The 13,324-nt window shown below is 52.9% G+C and overlaps 1 protein-coding gene across 10 annotated transcripts in view; it reads left to right on the top strand.

The window, feature by feature from the left end:
• EPS15L1 (epidermal growth factor receptor pathway substrate 15 like 1) overlaps positions 1–13,324 on the top strand; it is a 95,092-nt gene that overhangs the window by 34,995 nt on the left and 46,773 nt on the right. For all 10 annotated transcript variants that reach the window (XM_027583819.2, XM_027583817.2, XM_027583822.2 and 7 more), the window contains 6 exons: positions 293–352; positions 3,525–3,758; positions 7,622–7,779; positions 10,223–10,379; positions 11,001–11,086; positions 11,969–12,041. In XM_027583819.2, the coding sequence (XP_027439620.1) occupies positions 293–352; positions 3,525–3,758; positions 7,622–7,779; positions 10,223–10,379; positions 11,001–11,086; positions 11,969–12,041 (768 nt within the window). The remainder of the gene's footprint in view (positions 1–292; positions 353–3,524; positions 3,759–7,621; positions 7,780–10,222; positions 10,380–11,000; positions 11,087–11,968; positions 12,042–13,324) is intronic.

The raw sequence follows: 13,324 nt of genomic DNA, 5'->3' as shown, positions 1-13,324 counted from the left end.
CAAAACAATTTTTCTATCTTAAGAATTCCTGGTAAGACGATAAAGAGAAAACCAAGGTGGACGTGTTTATAATTATGATTATTTGTGAGAGAAAATGAACATCATATAACAAAAAGGATCTTGGAATTGACGATACTTCATCAGCTAGTGGTTTTTCAGAGAACCCACCAACTGGTTCTCAAATGCATTTTGATTGCCTTGTCTTAACCCTGCTATGCACCGAGCACTCGGAATCTGAGTTCTGGCAGGCGTGCTTCCTTCCCCAGTAAGCCTTGTTCTCTTTCCCTTGCAGGTCTGGGACCTCAGTGACATCGACAAGGATGGGCACCTGGACAGAGATGAGTTTGCTGTGGTAGGCCCCTGCTGTGACTCTCTTTTTTTCCACTCTGCTGAGGAAGGAAATGTTTCTCGAGTCGTGTTTTTTTTTTTCCTCTGATTTTTAGAAAGTGTTTATTTTGATGTACTTTGGATTTAAAGAAAAGTGACAGAAATACAGAGAATTCTTCTGAATACCCTTGAGTCACTTTCCCCAGTGATAACTTTTTTACCACATTGCTTGATCCTCCTCCTCCGCTCCTGTCTCGCCATATGCACGTATGTATACACACACGTAACATTTTCCTTTGAGCCATTTTGGAGTCGGTTCCGGACACCATACCTTTTTGTCCCAGAATACTTCAGTGTGTATTTCCTAAAACCAGGGAATTCTCTTACACACCCAGTGTCCAATTCAAAATCAAGAAATTAACATTGACAGTGTCTAATTTATCATACTATTTTGTGTCTTATCGTATAGTTTCTGTGTTAATATGTCATCGTGTATTACCTAAGGATATTATTCAGACCTTGCCAGTTGTCCCCAAACATCCTTTGCAGCAAAGAAGTTCCAGCTTCCTGTGTTACGTTCCGCAGCTCCGTCTCTTTTGTGTCCTCTAATCTGGAGCAAGAGCTCCCTTTGTCTCTACGTCTCATGGGTATTTTGAAGAGCGCAGGCCAATAGTTGTAGAGGGTCCCTCAGCTTGGGGATATCGGCTGTTTCCTCACGATGATCCAGGTCGTGCACTTGCATGGGGCAGGACCCCACCGAGCTGATGCTTGTTTTTCTTGGGGTCCGTGCCATCTACAGGACCTGTGGTATCTTACCCCACATTGTCGACACGGTGTCGACCTTGATTGCAGTTGGTAGAGGCTGTGGGTTTCTCTGCAGAGTTACTCTCTTCCTGTGTACTCAGTCTCTTGTGGGAGACACACGGGGACTGGACCGCCCCATTACTCTTCCACCTCTCACCCGCTAGTTCTCGCGTCCCCCCAGGAGTCTCACCTGATTGAGTGACGATTATGGTGGTTGCCAGACGAGTCTCTAATTCTGGCACTTCTTGCACATTTTCTGGTTTGCCTTCTACTATAGGGGTTTGTATCACAGTGGACTCAGGGCTGCATCCTTTGTTCCATGGTTTATAATCTTTTAGTGGCATGATTTATTTTGCCCATATGGAGCTCCTCCCTGCTGGCTCCTTTGTTCTTTGGTCACATCACATCATTGTCTGAGCACTTGCTTCCTTTTGGCTTGGGGGGATGTTCCTGGCTCCTCCTGTGTATTAGGAAATACCTGCCCCGGCCCTGGTTCTCCAGGGAGCCCCGGTTCCATGTAGTGGCGAATGGTGTTAGAAACCAGGATGTGGGCTCTGGGGTGCTCAGTGCCCCTGGGGTGCCACTGCTTTCAGGACCTCTTAGTAGACAGAGCTGGAAGTAGGTGTGTATAGACGGGCCCAGCAGGTGCCCCAGGGCACCACCATCTGCTTTCAGGTCTGCTTATGTCTGAGCCCTGGTACTCCCGCCCTCTTCTTTTAATGGCCCTGGTGTTTCTGTGTGTTGATCAGGGCTCTCCCGTCCTACAGGCTGCTTTCCCATGCAGCTGCGCCTTCCACACCCCCGTAGCTCCCCACCTTCCTCTTCAGCTGCCCAGCGGCCAGGCTCATGTCCTTGCAAGCCAGCCCTCCTCACCCTGGGCCTGTGTCATTCTGTCTCTCCTGTCATTCCTCCCTTCCCTCCACCTCACTTCTTTGACCTTTCCCATTCATGGGATTTATTCACTCACCTTGTTCCCTTAAATCTCAAAGTAGAACAAAGTAGCTTCTTGTAGTTAAGGGCAGTGGTTTTTTGTTTTTTTTTTTTTTTTTAAGATTTATTAGAGCACAGGCAAGTGAGCAGGAGCAGGGCTGGGAGCAGAGGGGGAGGGAGAGAGAATTTCAAACTGACTCCACGCTGAGCTTGGAGTCTAACACAGGGCACAATCTCATGATCCCAAGAGCACCACCTGAGCCAAAATCAGGTGCTTAACTGACTGAGCCATCCCAGGCACCCCATTATTATTTTTTTATTGTGGTAAAATATATAGAACATAAAATTTACCATCATAGTCATTTTCAAGTGTGTGGGTCAGTGGCATTAATATTTTCACGTGGCTGTGCAGCTGCCACCACCTCCCATGTCCAGGACCCTTCATCCTCCAAAACTGAAACTCTGTCCCCATTGAACACTAGCTTCGCTGTCCCACAGACCCTCGTTATTTAGTTTTTATATTTTCTCTGACCGCACTGGACTTTGAGGTGTTTGGATCGTCGAACTGCTCTTGGGGTGATTTCCCAGGAATGGGATGGCTGGCCCACAGTGAACCCGGGCACATGCCCCTCTCTTCATGGCCTCAGGAGCCCTGAGTTTCCATTCTTGTTTTGTTTTTATCATTTCCTGTCATTTCAGCTGAGATTTATATTGTTCTGTAAATGGGTCTTATAATTGTGTCATTTAGGTTTCTTTTCATCACTCTCTGGGTTTAACATTCTGTAGCGTTTTTAAGTGATGGTAAATTTTACCTATGTTAGTGATCTGCTGGTCTATATTCAAATAGCAACTTAAGGAATATTTTTAAGTGGGAAGGGTTATAATTTTGGTTTGATTTTGTTACCTTTTTCTTCTTTTTTTTTGAGGCAGGGGGAGGGGTAGAGGGAGAGAGAGAATCTTAAGCAGGCTCCATGCCCAGCATGGACAGGACCTGAGCCAAAGTCAAGAGTCAGAGGCTTAACCAACTGAGCCACCCAGGGACCCCTGGTTTTGTTACACTTTAAAACAGACTTAAATCTTTGTATTAGACAAAGTTTCTTTTCTCTGCCCACCTGAAACGGGAAGTACATATAGTGCCTGTGGTGTGTCTTTAGACTTCCAAATTCCACTACTTCGGGACTCGTCAGCCCTGGAGTTTTGTGGTGAAGGGACACGTGTGGAGTCGGGCATGATTGAATTCCTTTTGGGCTCATGTTGATCTTATGTGATTAAACACATCTTGGAAAAATGATGCATTGGACGAGAACGCGTCAGGGCAGGTTTATCTTTTACTCTGTTCAGCTGGGAGGGACCTCCAGAAGAGCAGTCTTTGTCCCATCGCTGCAGTCCCGGAAAGAGCTGCCCTTTCCCTGCCCATGGCCTGCGCCTGGCTGCCTGAACGTAATCCTCTTTCACACTCCCAGGCGATGCACTTGGTGTACCGAGCTCTCGAGAAGGAGCCTGTGCCCTCCGTCCTGCCCCCATCCCTCATCCCACCTTCCAAGAGGAAGAAGACCGTGTTCCCAGGCGCCGTGCCCGTCCTGCCCGCCAGCCCCCCGCCAAAAGACAGCCTCCGCTCCACGCCTTCGCACGGCAGCGTCAGCAGCCTGAACAGCACGGGGAGCTTGTCCCCCAAGCACAGCATCAAGCAAACACAGGTACGGTGTCCTCTGAGTGCGGCCACTGCTACAGCCGCCGTTTGCACGGGTAGAGTTCCAGCCGGATGTTCCTTGGGAGCAAGTAATTCGGGACCCCAGAAAGGTAACATTGGTGATTGCGGTTTTTATTTTTTATTATTTATTTATTTATTTATTTATTTAGTATTTTTTAAAAGATTTTTTTTTTGTTTGTCAGACAGAGCACACACAAGCAGGGGGAGCAGCAGAGGGAGAGGGAGAAGCAGGCTTCCCGCTGAGCAGGGAGCCTGACGTGGGGCTCGATCCCAGGACCCTGGGATCACGACCTGAGCTGAAGGCAGACGCCTAACTGACTAAGCTACCGAGGCACCCCATGATTATGTTTTTTAAAACAATATTTATGGTCGGTACCTTACTCTGAGTGTAATGGAATACCATAGACTGGGTGATTGTGACAAACATTTATTTCTCACAGAAAATCTGGAGGCTGGGAAGTCCAAGATCCAGGCACTGGCAGATTGGGTGTCTGATGGGAGCCTGATTCCGGGTTCACAGATGGTTTCCTCACTGTGCCCTCACGTGGTGCAAAGGACGAGGGAGCTCTCTGGGGTCCTTTCCATGAGGGCAGTGATCTCCTTCATGGAGCTCCACCCTCATGACCTAATCACTCCCCAAGGCCCCACTTCCCAATACCATCACATTGGGGTTAGGTTTTAACAAGAATTCTGTGGTCGGGTGGGGCACAAACATCGAGTCCATAGCTACAGTGATACGGAGTTACGTTTCTCATTCATTTGCACACAAATACCACCCTTCCTCAGACACTCCGGTTGATCCCACCTCCGGGCTCTCTTGTCTTGTCTCTGTCCCTCCTGCCTCAGGAAGCGCCTTTGCTGGGCAGGTGCATTCCCGGATCACACTCCAGCACTTTGCTTCGTTAGGCCTCTGCTCACATGGGGCACCTTAGCAGGGGGCTCGAGCGTGACCACAGCCAGTGTGCCCTGGGCTCTGTCCACTCTGCGTTCTAGATTTCCCAGGCCTGGCCTGTTACATAGTTATGTGTCATCTGTCTCTTCCACATCCCTCCCGCTTAGCTTCATGAGAGCAGAGTTAGTTCTTGGTTATCATCTCAGTGTCAGAGCAATCTCAGGTATTCTGATGCTCAGTAAACATGTTGAGTGTCACGTGAGCAAGGGAGGTATCCATCTCTTGTTAGGAAGACGGTGTGGGGGCTCTGACTCCCAGCGGGCAGCATCTTATGTATCAAAAAGACATTTCTTGGAGCACCTCGGTGGCTCAGTCAGTTAAGCGTCTGCCTTAGGCTCAGGTCTTGATCCCAGGGTCCTGGGATCGAGCCCTGCATCGGGCTCCCTGCTTGGTGGGGAGTCTGCGTCTCCTTCCTCTGCTCCTCCCCCTGCTTGTGCTCTCTCGCTCTCTCTGTCAAAGAAATAAATAAAATCTTAAAAAAAAAAAAAAAAAAACAGAAAGACATTTCTTGTTCTGGCAAATGTAGCACACCATGAAGGGCTCTTTTATAAAAAGGCACCTTTGAGATGATCTCAAACACGCAAGAATGTGACATCCTGCGTTCCATCCTGAGTCATGCTTTGCGTTCTGCCTCATTTTTGGTTTCAGAGGGAAAGTAGTGCAGGTGACGTGAAGAGGGCCAGCCAGCACTGCCATGCAGGTTCAGATATGAACCATAAGAGCAGAAATGGGAAACCATCTTGTGTTGTTCTTGGCCTGTCCATAAGTGGCATTGTCCGCTAGGGATGCCTGTGGTGCTCAGTTGGGCCCCCATGACTTGCGGTGAGCCCCCGCCGACACTTCCCCGACCCCGGAGCAGATGTCTTTGTGGCTCTTGTTAGAATTTGCAAAATGCATCTCGGCAACAACCATCAGAAAAATTTGAAACACTAAGATTGATGACTCACAGGTCCTGCAGAGTGTGCGTCAACCCCAGGGCCACCAGAGCAAGGCCAGGGCTAGAGAGGGAGCAAGCTCAGACACTCTGCGGGTGCGTTCCTTTCCCCAAGGATGGGGGCAGCTGGTGGAGTCATAGACTTGAGAGCGAGCAGTTCTGGGGACCCACAGTCACCATGCCATCCCCTCCCCCACTTCTCTCACCACCAGCCTGGGGCCGCAAGGTCCTGTCTTCACAGCCAGCTGTGGGGCGCAGCCCCTTCCAGCCACCAGGGTCTGTTGCTATTTAGTGGGGTCCTGTGGCTGCTAAGCCAGCCTTAAGCTCAGCCCTTTCTGGGAGACCCAGCTCCAAGGAGAAGGCTGTTCCCTGTTGGATTTGTAGCCAAGTTGGATTCGGAGTGTTGCTGTCAACATACTCTGACACCCCAGAAATCAGGCAGCAAGCTCATTTTGTGTGCACATTGAATGTTAGGATTTTTGTCATCCCAGGGTTATAATCTCTTGGGACTTGTGGAGCACAGAAACCGTTTTCTCCCCCAGCTTAGCTTGTCTGATCTGCTGTTACTCCCTCCTCAGGTTTCTTGGCATCTGAGCTTTAGCTTACCCCACCCACTGGACGTAAAGACAGCAAGCCTCTTCTTTGTTAGAGATCCTTTATGTGTGTCTTTATGTCTACTCTGAGGTGGCTTACAAAATTCACATAATAGGGCAGGTAAAGTGCAGGTCTCTCTCGTTATCTAAATTCCTGCTGCCTGAGCCCTTGCTCTTTGAATTCGGTCCACAGGTTCTGATAAATCCTTGCTGGACTGACTCATTCTCGCTATTCCAGAATCCTGGAACTGAAATGATCCGGGAAACATGGTGTCCCTTGCTTCCCCCCCGCCCCCCCGCGTTCTGGATTCCCAGTGCTCGTGTCAGGATCACGCTGGATTTGGATAGCGAGGGAGACCTGTTCAGAAAGAGCAGATGAGGAAAAACGTCTCTAGGAGAAGGGGCAGAGGCACTGTGGAACTTGGTTCAATGAGTATGCCAAAGGTCAGAGGTGACATGTCCAGAATTAGCAGCTGAAGGGGCCCCCGATGCCCCTGAAATAGGAGGTACATGGGCCCTGGTGGACCCCTCTTATGTAGACCTGAGCAGGCAGCGGGAGGGGTCACACATGCAGCAGGTGGCCAAGCCCTTTCGCTGCCGAAATGGCACTACCCGGGGCTTGCAGATACTCTTTGCTGCATCTGCTGGGGCAGTGCCCTCGAGGGTGGTGGGGCCCTTGTGAGTGGCAGGCATGCTCATCTGGGGCCTGGGCTCCCCCGCCAGCACCAGAGGGCCCTGGGTGCCTGTCCATCCAGCAGACACCATTTTCATGTCCGCCTCATTCAGTCCCTGTCAGTGTCTGCTGTGCGCTGACACCTCATGGGGACGCTGCTGTGTCATGGGGAATGGAGTCTGTACTCAAAGGACGGAGTACAGAATCCCGAGCCGTGGGCATGAGAACTCCGGTGGCAGCTGCAGAGAAGTGTTTGCAGGCAGAAGACGAGAGGATCAGGAAGGCTGGCGTCAGAGCGGGGCTGGTTGGTGCTCAGGAGACTGTCCTTCTAACATGGGCCGTCAGGAGGGTCTTGCCTGGCACATTTGGACTCCCTCCCGGAAGGAGAATTCACCGGCTTCCCTTCAAGCCCTTTCAGACCTGCTGGGTCTTTATCCTCCTCTAAATACAAGGAGGAGGGGGCGCTGCGATGGGGTGGGAGAGGCTGACTGTCAGCTGCTCTCAGCCTCAGTTTCCCCACTTACAGAATGGGGCTCCTGTGTGCCCTCTGGGGTCATGGAGTCGTGCTACTCACATGTGTGGAGAAGCGCCTTAATAGTTCTCTCGTCAGGAGGTCAGGAGCGCGCGGAAGCGCTTTAATAGCACCTGTTTATGGTGATGAGAAGCTAGAGACCAACCATTCTGAAACCCGTTTCAGCCGACCGTGAGCTGGGTGGTGCCGGTTGCAGATAAGATGCGATTTGATGAGATATTCCTGAAGACCGACCTGGACCTGGATGGCTATGTGAGCGGCCAGGAGGTGAAGGAGATCTTCATGCACTCGGGCCTCACCCAGAACCTTCTAGCACACATATGGTAAGGATGGGTAGCTGGACGTCGGATCGTCTAGGCCTCCTGTGTGGAGGTCATGGCTGTGGATGGCTCTGAGGGGCCCCGAGGAAGTGAGGCTTGTGCTGAAGGAGGGGCAGGTGTCCATCAGGGCATGGTGGTCGGGGGCGTCTCTCCAGCCCTGCAGCAGGCCTCCTGCCGGGGCGGACGGGAGCTGAGTGAGGTAGGATTGCGAAGGCCCTTCTGTGTCCTGGGCATGGCAGCTCACTCTCCACCCATTTAGTCCCTCTCACAGCTCTGGGGCGATTTGCTTGAGTGACTGGGGCGAGTTCTTGCTGGTGGTTATGCTGGTTGTAGCGGGACACCCAGCCTTTGCCACAGCCAGGCGGGGTGTGGACGCTTGGCTCTGCCCCTGTGAGGGGAGTGTGCGGTATGTTTCCAGCAGCTCCGGTAGAGCCGCCCTGGGCAGTGGTGACTGCGGCCGCCTCCCCTAGGAGGCCTGTGAAGGTCAGTGACTCGACTCGGCTCCCATCAGGAGAGTGAGCAGTCAACGAGACTCTGGTCCACGCCTCAGGGCCGGTCAGGGAGCTGGCCTCACCCCTACTTTCCTTCAGGGTGGACCAGAGCAATCTTCACAGCACTGGGATGGCTTCTTTCGCAACTGACCAGTGGTGAAGGTCACTTTCTAACTTTGTCCTCAGGGCTTAGGGGGCTTCACTTGGGAGTCACAAAGAGAGAATTTCCATATAATTCTGGAGAGGTGAACGCCTCCAAAGAAGAGCAGTGAAATTTAGCACGTCCTTGGTAATAATTCATAGATGTCCACGCTGTGAGGGGAGGCCCCAACCTGAGAAAACAGGCTGTCCCTTCAGGAGTGTGTGACACCCAGTCAGTCACCAAACAGCTGGGGGAGACCAGCTGCTTCTGACAGGTCAGGGACAGTCATTCTCCGCCCCTTCAGCTCCCTTGCCCCATTTTAGAGGCTGAGGAAGTGCAGCGTCCCCTTTATCACCTTGAAGTGGGATGTACGTGTGATTCAAAGGTAGCGATGCCGCGCCCCGATCATAGCACAGGGACAGTACCTCAACCTGCAAATGGTGCATCCACGGGGAAGTGACAGTGGAATCACCAGTATGCTTGGATTAGAGAAGGAACGCAGAAAGTGTTGCATATAAGGGAAAAGGCAGGATGAGCACGCTCTTGAAGAGTAGCACGACAGTCTGGGCTTGTCTGCGGGTGGCCGGGGAAGCGGGGGGGGGGCATCCCTGAAGCGCAGGTAACATGCCCGGAGGGCTGGTCGGGGGCATAGCCCTGGAGCCAGAACGCAGTGCTGCCACGGGTGGGGGCTGGCCGAGCACAGCGCAATGCGGGCCTTGGAGCCCACGCTTCTTCAGAGACGGGGAGCAGGAGAGGGCCCGAGAGAAGAGGCCTCGGGCCCAGGAGCAGCTGTGGCCTGGGTGTGCAGCAGGACCGGCCCTGGCAGGCAGAATCAGCACACCTCACCCTCAGACTGCAACAAGAATGAAGATGTTTTTAGATCAGCTTTTATCAGCAACATTCGGTGGGGTCTTTATGCACCCCTCCCCCCCGCGGCCCTGTTCATTGGCTGTTTGGGCTGGAGTCTGTTCACCTTTCCCAGCTCTCCTCTGCTACGTGTTAGAGGGTAGTGTCATTGCTCTGCAGTCACTACGCGCAGTGGGAAGTGAGGCCGCCTGTTGAGTGGCTGGGATGAGACATTTTGCAGATGTGGAGGCCTCGTCCCACTGCGTGAGGCTTTCCTTCCCATAACGGCCAGCTCCTTGGTTACTGGGCTGGTTGCAGAGCTTCTCTCCCAGGCTTTGCGGGAGCTCCGTGTGCTGCTGGCTTACGTGCTGCCTTGCCCGTCTGCCAGGCTGCCAGAAGGCCACGGGAGCAGGGACACCTCAGCTGTGAGGGACTGCCCTGAGCAACACGGTCAGGCGTGGCTTTCCGGGCCCCATCGCCTCAGGATGACAACCCAGAATGCTGCTGCTGTCACCCCCGTTGAAAGCCAGCCGCTCAGGCTGCTCGGATAACCCGGGCTGCAGGGGCTGGCTAGAGACCTGAGGGGACACACTCGGGCCCGCTTCATGTCTACCAGAACGGCTGCTCTGTACTGGACCATCGCGGGCCCCCGCGTGCACGCCGTGAAGAGCTGGTGCCATTTCTGGTAGTTGCTGATGAGGTCCTCCCAAAGGCCCGCCACCTTGGCCTGTGGGGTGGGGTTTGGTGGTTCTCCAGCCAGTCTTTGGGCAGGGTGCTTGGGTGGGGGGTATCGGGACTGCTGTCCGGGAACGGGATGTTCAGTAGAAAAGGAGTTGCTGCTGTGCCCCATTGTTTGTATTGTCGCTGGTCATTTCTTTAAAGGATGGGTTCTGTGATTTGTACTTAGCATGCAGGGCTGAATTCTTGCTTCTTTGACGTGTAATTAGCATCTGCATATTTCTCCCAGGGCCCTGGCTGATACGAGGCAAACAGGGAAGTTAAGTAAAGACCAGTTTGCATTAGCTATGTACTTCATTCAGCAGAAGGTCAGTAAAGGCATCGACCCCCCTCAAGTTCTGTCACCGGACATGGTCCCGCCCTCAGAGAGAGGCACTCCCATCCCGGTGAGTACTGCTGGCCACACCCGGTCTTGTTCGTGTGGTTTCCTGCAGCCTGCCACCAGGTGGCGGCAGTGGCCCGCGTGAGCCTGCCAGTGCCCTGCTGTCTTTGCCTACTTTGATCTGGCCCCAGCCTTCACCAGGGGCCCAGGGGTGGGTCTAGGGGGTGTGTCTGGGCCACTGGGATAGTTTTCCAGGCAGGGTGCTGGCCCTTTTGCTACTGTGAATTGGAGATACCATGATTATATTCCTCATACCAGGACCACTAGTCCCCGCTGGGCCTTGAGGCCAGCTTGTCAAATTTTTTTTAAGATTTTATTTTTAACTAATCTCTATATCCAGTGTGGGACTTGAACTCATACCCCCGAGATCCAGAGTCACATACTCCACCAATTGAGCCAGCCAAGCGCCCCTCAGTTTGTCAGTTTATTTTTTTAAGGGAGGGGAGGGGCAGAGGGAGAGGGAGAAAGAGAATCTTAAGCAGGCTCCGTGGCAGACGTTGAACTCAGTCTCACAACCCCAACATCATGACCTGAGCCCAAATCAAGTCAGACACTTAACCAACTGAGCCACCCAGGGGCCCCTCAGCTTGACAATTTTTAATTCTGTATTTGAATTTCGTTCCAGGACGGTTCAAGTTCTCTTGGATCAGGGGAATTTACTGGTGTGAAAGAACTTGATGATATCAGTCAAGAGATCGCCCAGTTACAAAGGTGTGTTAAAGCTCCTTCCCCTGAGAATCTGAACCTTACACCAGCGCCTATCCCAGCTTGTTACCACAAGTACCAGAGGCTTGTGAGACATGGCGGCAAGTTGACCATCACAAGGCCGTACAGCAGAGGTGAAGGGCTGCACATTCCCCTGAGTTCCTGAATTGACTGAATGAGCTCGAGTGATGACGTCCGCAGTAGTCAGTGGGGGCTGTGGGGTCTCGGGCAGGTTGTTGCTAGGCAGCCCCAGGCCCTGCCCCCTGAGCTCAGGAAGGCCTTGCTCTCCCTCAGCACATAAAATGGCAGAGTCTCAGGTGGCAAGTTAATGGCTTAGGACCGACAGCTAACTGAGAGAGGCTTTGTGTACAGGTCTGTGGCTCCTCTCTGTGCCTTCTGCCTCAGTTTCCCCACCCGTAAACAAGGGCTTTGGATGGGGTGTCTGCACTCTCAGAATCTGGCAGAAAGAAGTGCATCCATTTCCTGTATGTCCTTGGGATCCTCTTCAAAGCAGCCGCCTCTCACCAGTTAATTCTGGGGGAGGGCACTGAGCAGAAGGGCTGAGAAAGCGCTTTGCCCTCTGGGGGCAAAGTCAGTGAGGGCATGTTGAGCCCTCCGCACCCTGGGCTTTGCTCTGCCTTCCTCTTCCCTCTGCTCTGGGGGCTCGAGTGGTCTCATTGGGAGCATTGCCTCATTGTATCGACAGATTCCACCCACACTGAGGGGAGGGGATGATGTCGGGTGCACAGTCACTGGGAGCCAGCTGAGCTGGGTTCTGTGGGTAGGGACGGAATTGGGCATTGAGAAGTCGGCGCCGAGAGACTACACCACGGCTGTAGGCATGCTATCACTCATCTGTGCTTCCCTGAAATCTTTTTCAATGCCCAGAGAGAAGTATTCCCTGGAACAAGACATTAGAGAAAAGGAAGAGGCAATCAGACAGAAAAGCAACGAAGTGCAGGTAAGCACAGTGCTCGCCCTGGGCAGATGAGCTGTGGAGCGCCCCTGCGGAGCGCCGGCTGCGCCTGTCAGTGGGGGCGGGGTGAAGGAAAGCTAGCCCTGCCCTTCCTGGAAGCACAAGCTTCTGGGGGGCTTCCAGGTGACGCTTTTAAGTTTCCTATAACCATAGACCGGGGTTTTTTTCTTTTTTCTTTTTTCTTTTTTTTTTTCAGTTGAGCTCTCTAATTCACATCACGTAAAAATTGCTCCTTTAGAGCATACAGTTCAGTGGTTTTTAGCATATTCAGTATGTTCCTTAGCTATCTCCTCCATCTAGTCCCAGAACATTTTCATCACCCCAAAAAGAAACCCCATGACCATTAGCCCTCACCGCCTCCCATTGCCCCTCCCCCAGCCCCTGGCAACTACTAATCTGCTTTCTGTCTGTGGATATGCCTGTTCTGGACGTTAGCTGTGAGACCTTTTGTGTCTGGCTTTTTCCACTCACGTCTCCGTGTTTGAGGTTCAGTCAGTGGCTGCTAACCTGTTCTCAGGATAGTCCTGCTTCCTGCAGTGCCTCCCAGCATGTGGTGGTGATGCGGAGACTGGGAGTCTGACTGCCGGGCTCGAACCCAGTTCTCCTTAGCTGTGTGACCTTGGGCAAGTTACTTAACATCTCCGGGTCTTATATGACATCGGTAGTGACTGTTCTGCTTTCCTGAGTTGTGGGGCTGGAAAATGGGGTCTGGCATGTAAGCTCAGCACTCACTCAGGGCCCTCCCTGCTCTTCTCATCATTTGAGCAGAGGGGAGTCTGCACCAGAGCAAAGCAGTCAGCCCCGGGCAGCTGCACCAGTGAAGGCACATGGGTTCCCACGATGTCTCGGGTCTGAGGTGGCTGTGGCACCCTGAGAGTGAGCGCTAGAAGTGCCACTGGGACTGGTGGTCTCTGCTTGAGGACTTTGAGTGTTCTGAGCTCAGAGCTGGGTGGGGGAGAGGAGCATGGCCAAGTGGTCAGGACTCCAGCTCCACCGGGCCTCACCTGAGTGACCCGGACCGGTGGCTCGGCCTCCTAGCTTCCATCTCCCCAGCAGGCACCGAGGGTCAGTGCGTGGGCTGCTCACAGAGCCAAGAGCGGCCGTGTGTGCCGGGACAGTGGCCAGTTCTTTCTGGGCCACCTCTGAGGGTGTGGACCTGAGCCAGGGCAAGTAAGTAGCATCGGGCTCTCGAGGTGCTGGGTGGCCCTCCCCTGTGCCACCCACAAGGGGACTGGAGGATTCTGGGAGACTGGGAGGCTGGCATGTCC

Source organism: Zalophus californianus, chromosome 1 (assembly GCF_009762305.2).
Source record: "Zalophus californianus isolate mZalCal1 chromosome 1, mZalCal1.pri.v2, whole genome shotgun sequence".
In the NCBI taxonomy this organism is placed as follows: domain Eukaryota; kingdom Metazoa; phylum Chordata; class Mammalia; order Carnivora; family Otariidae; genus Zalophus; species Zalophus californianus.
Note: the sequence above shows the minus strand (reverse complement) of the source record. Positions and strands in the feature narration are given on the sequence as shown.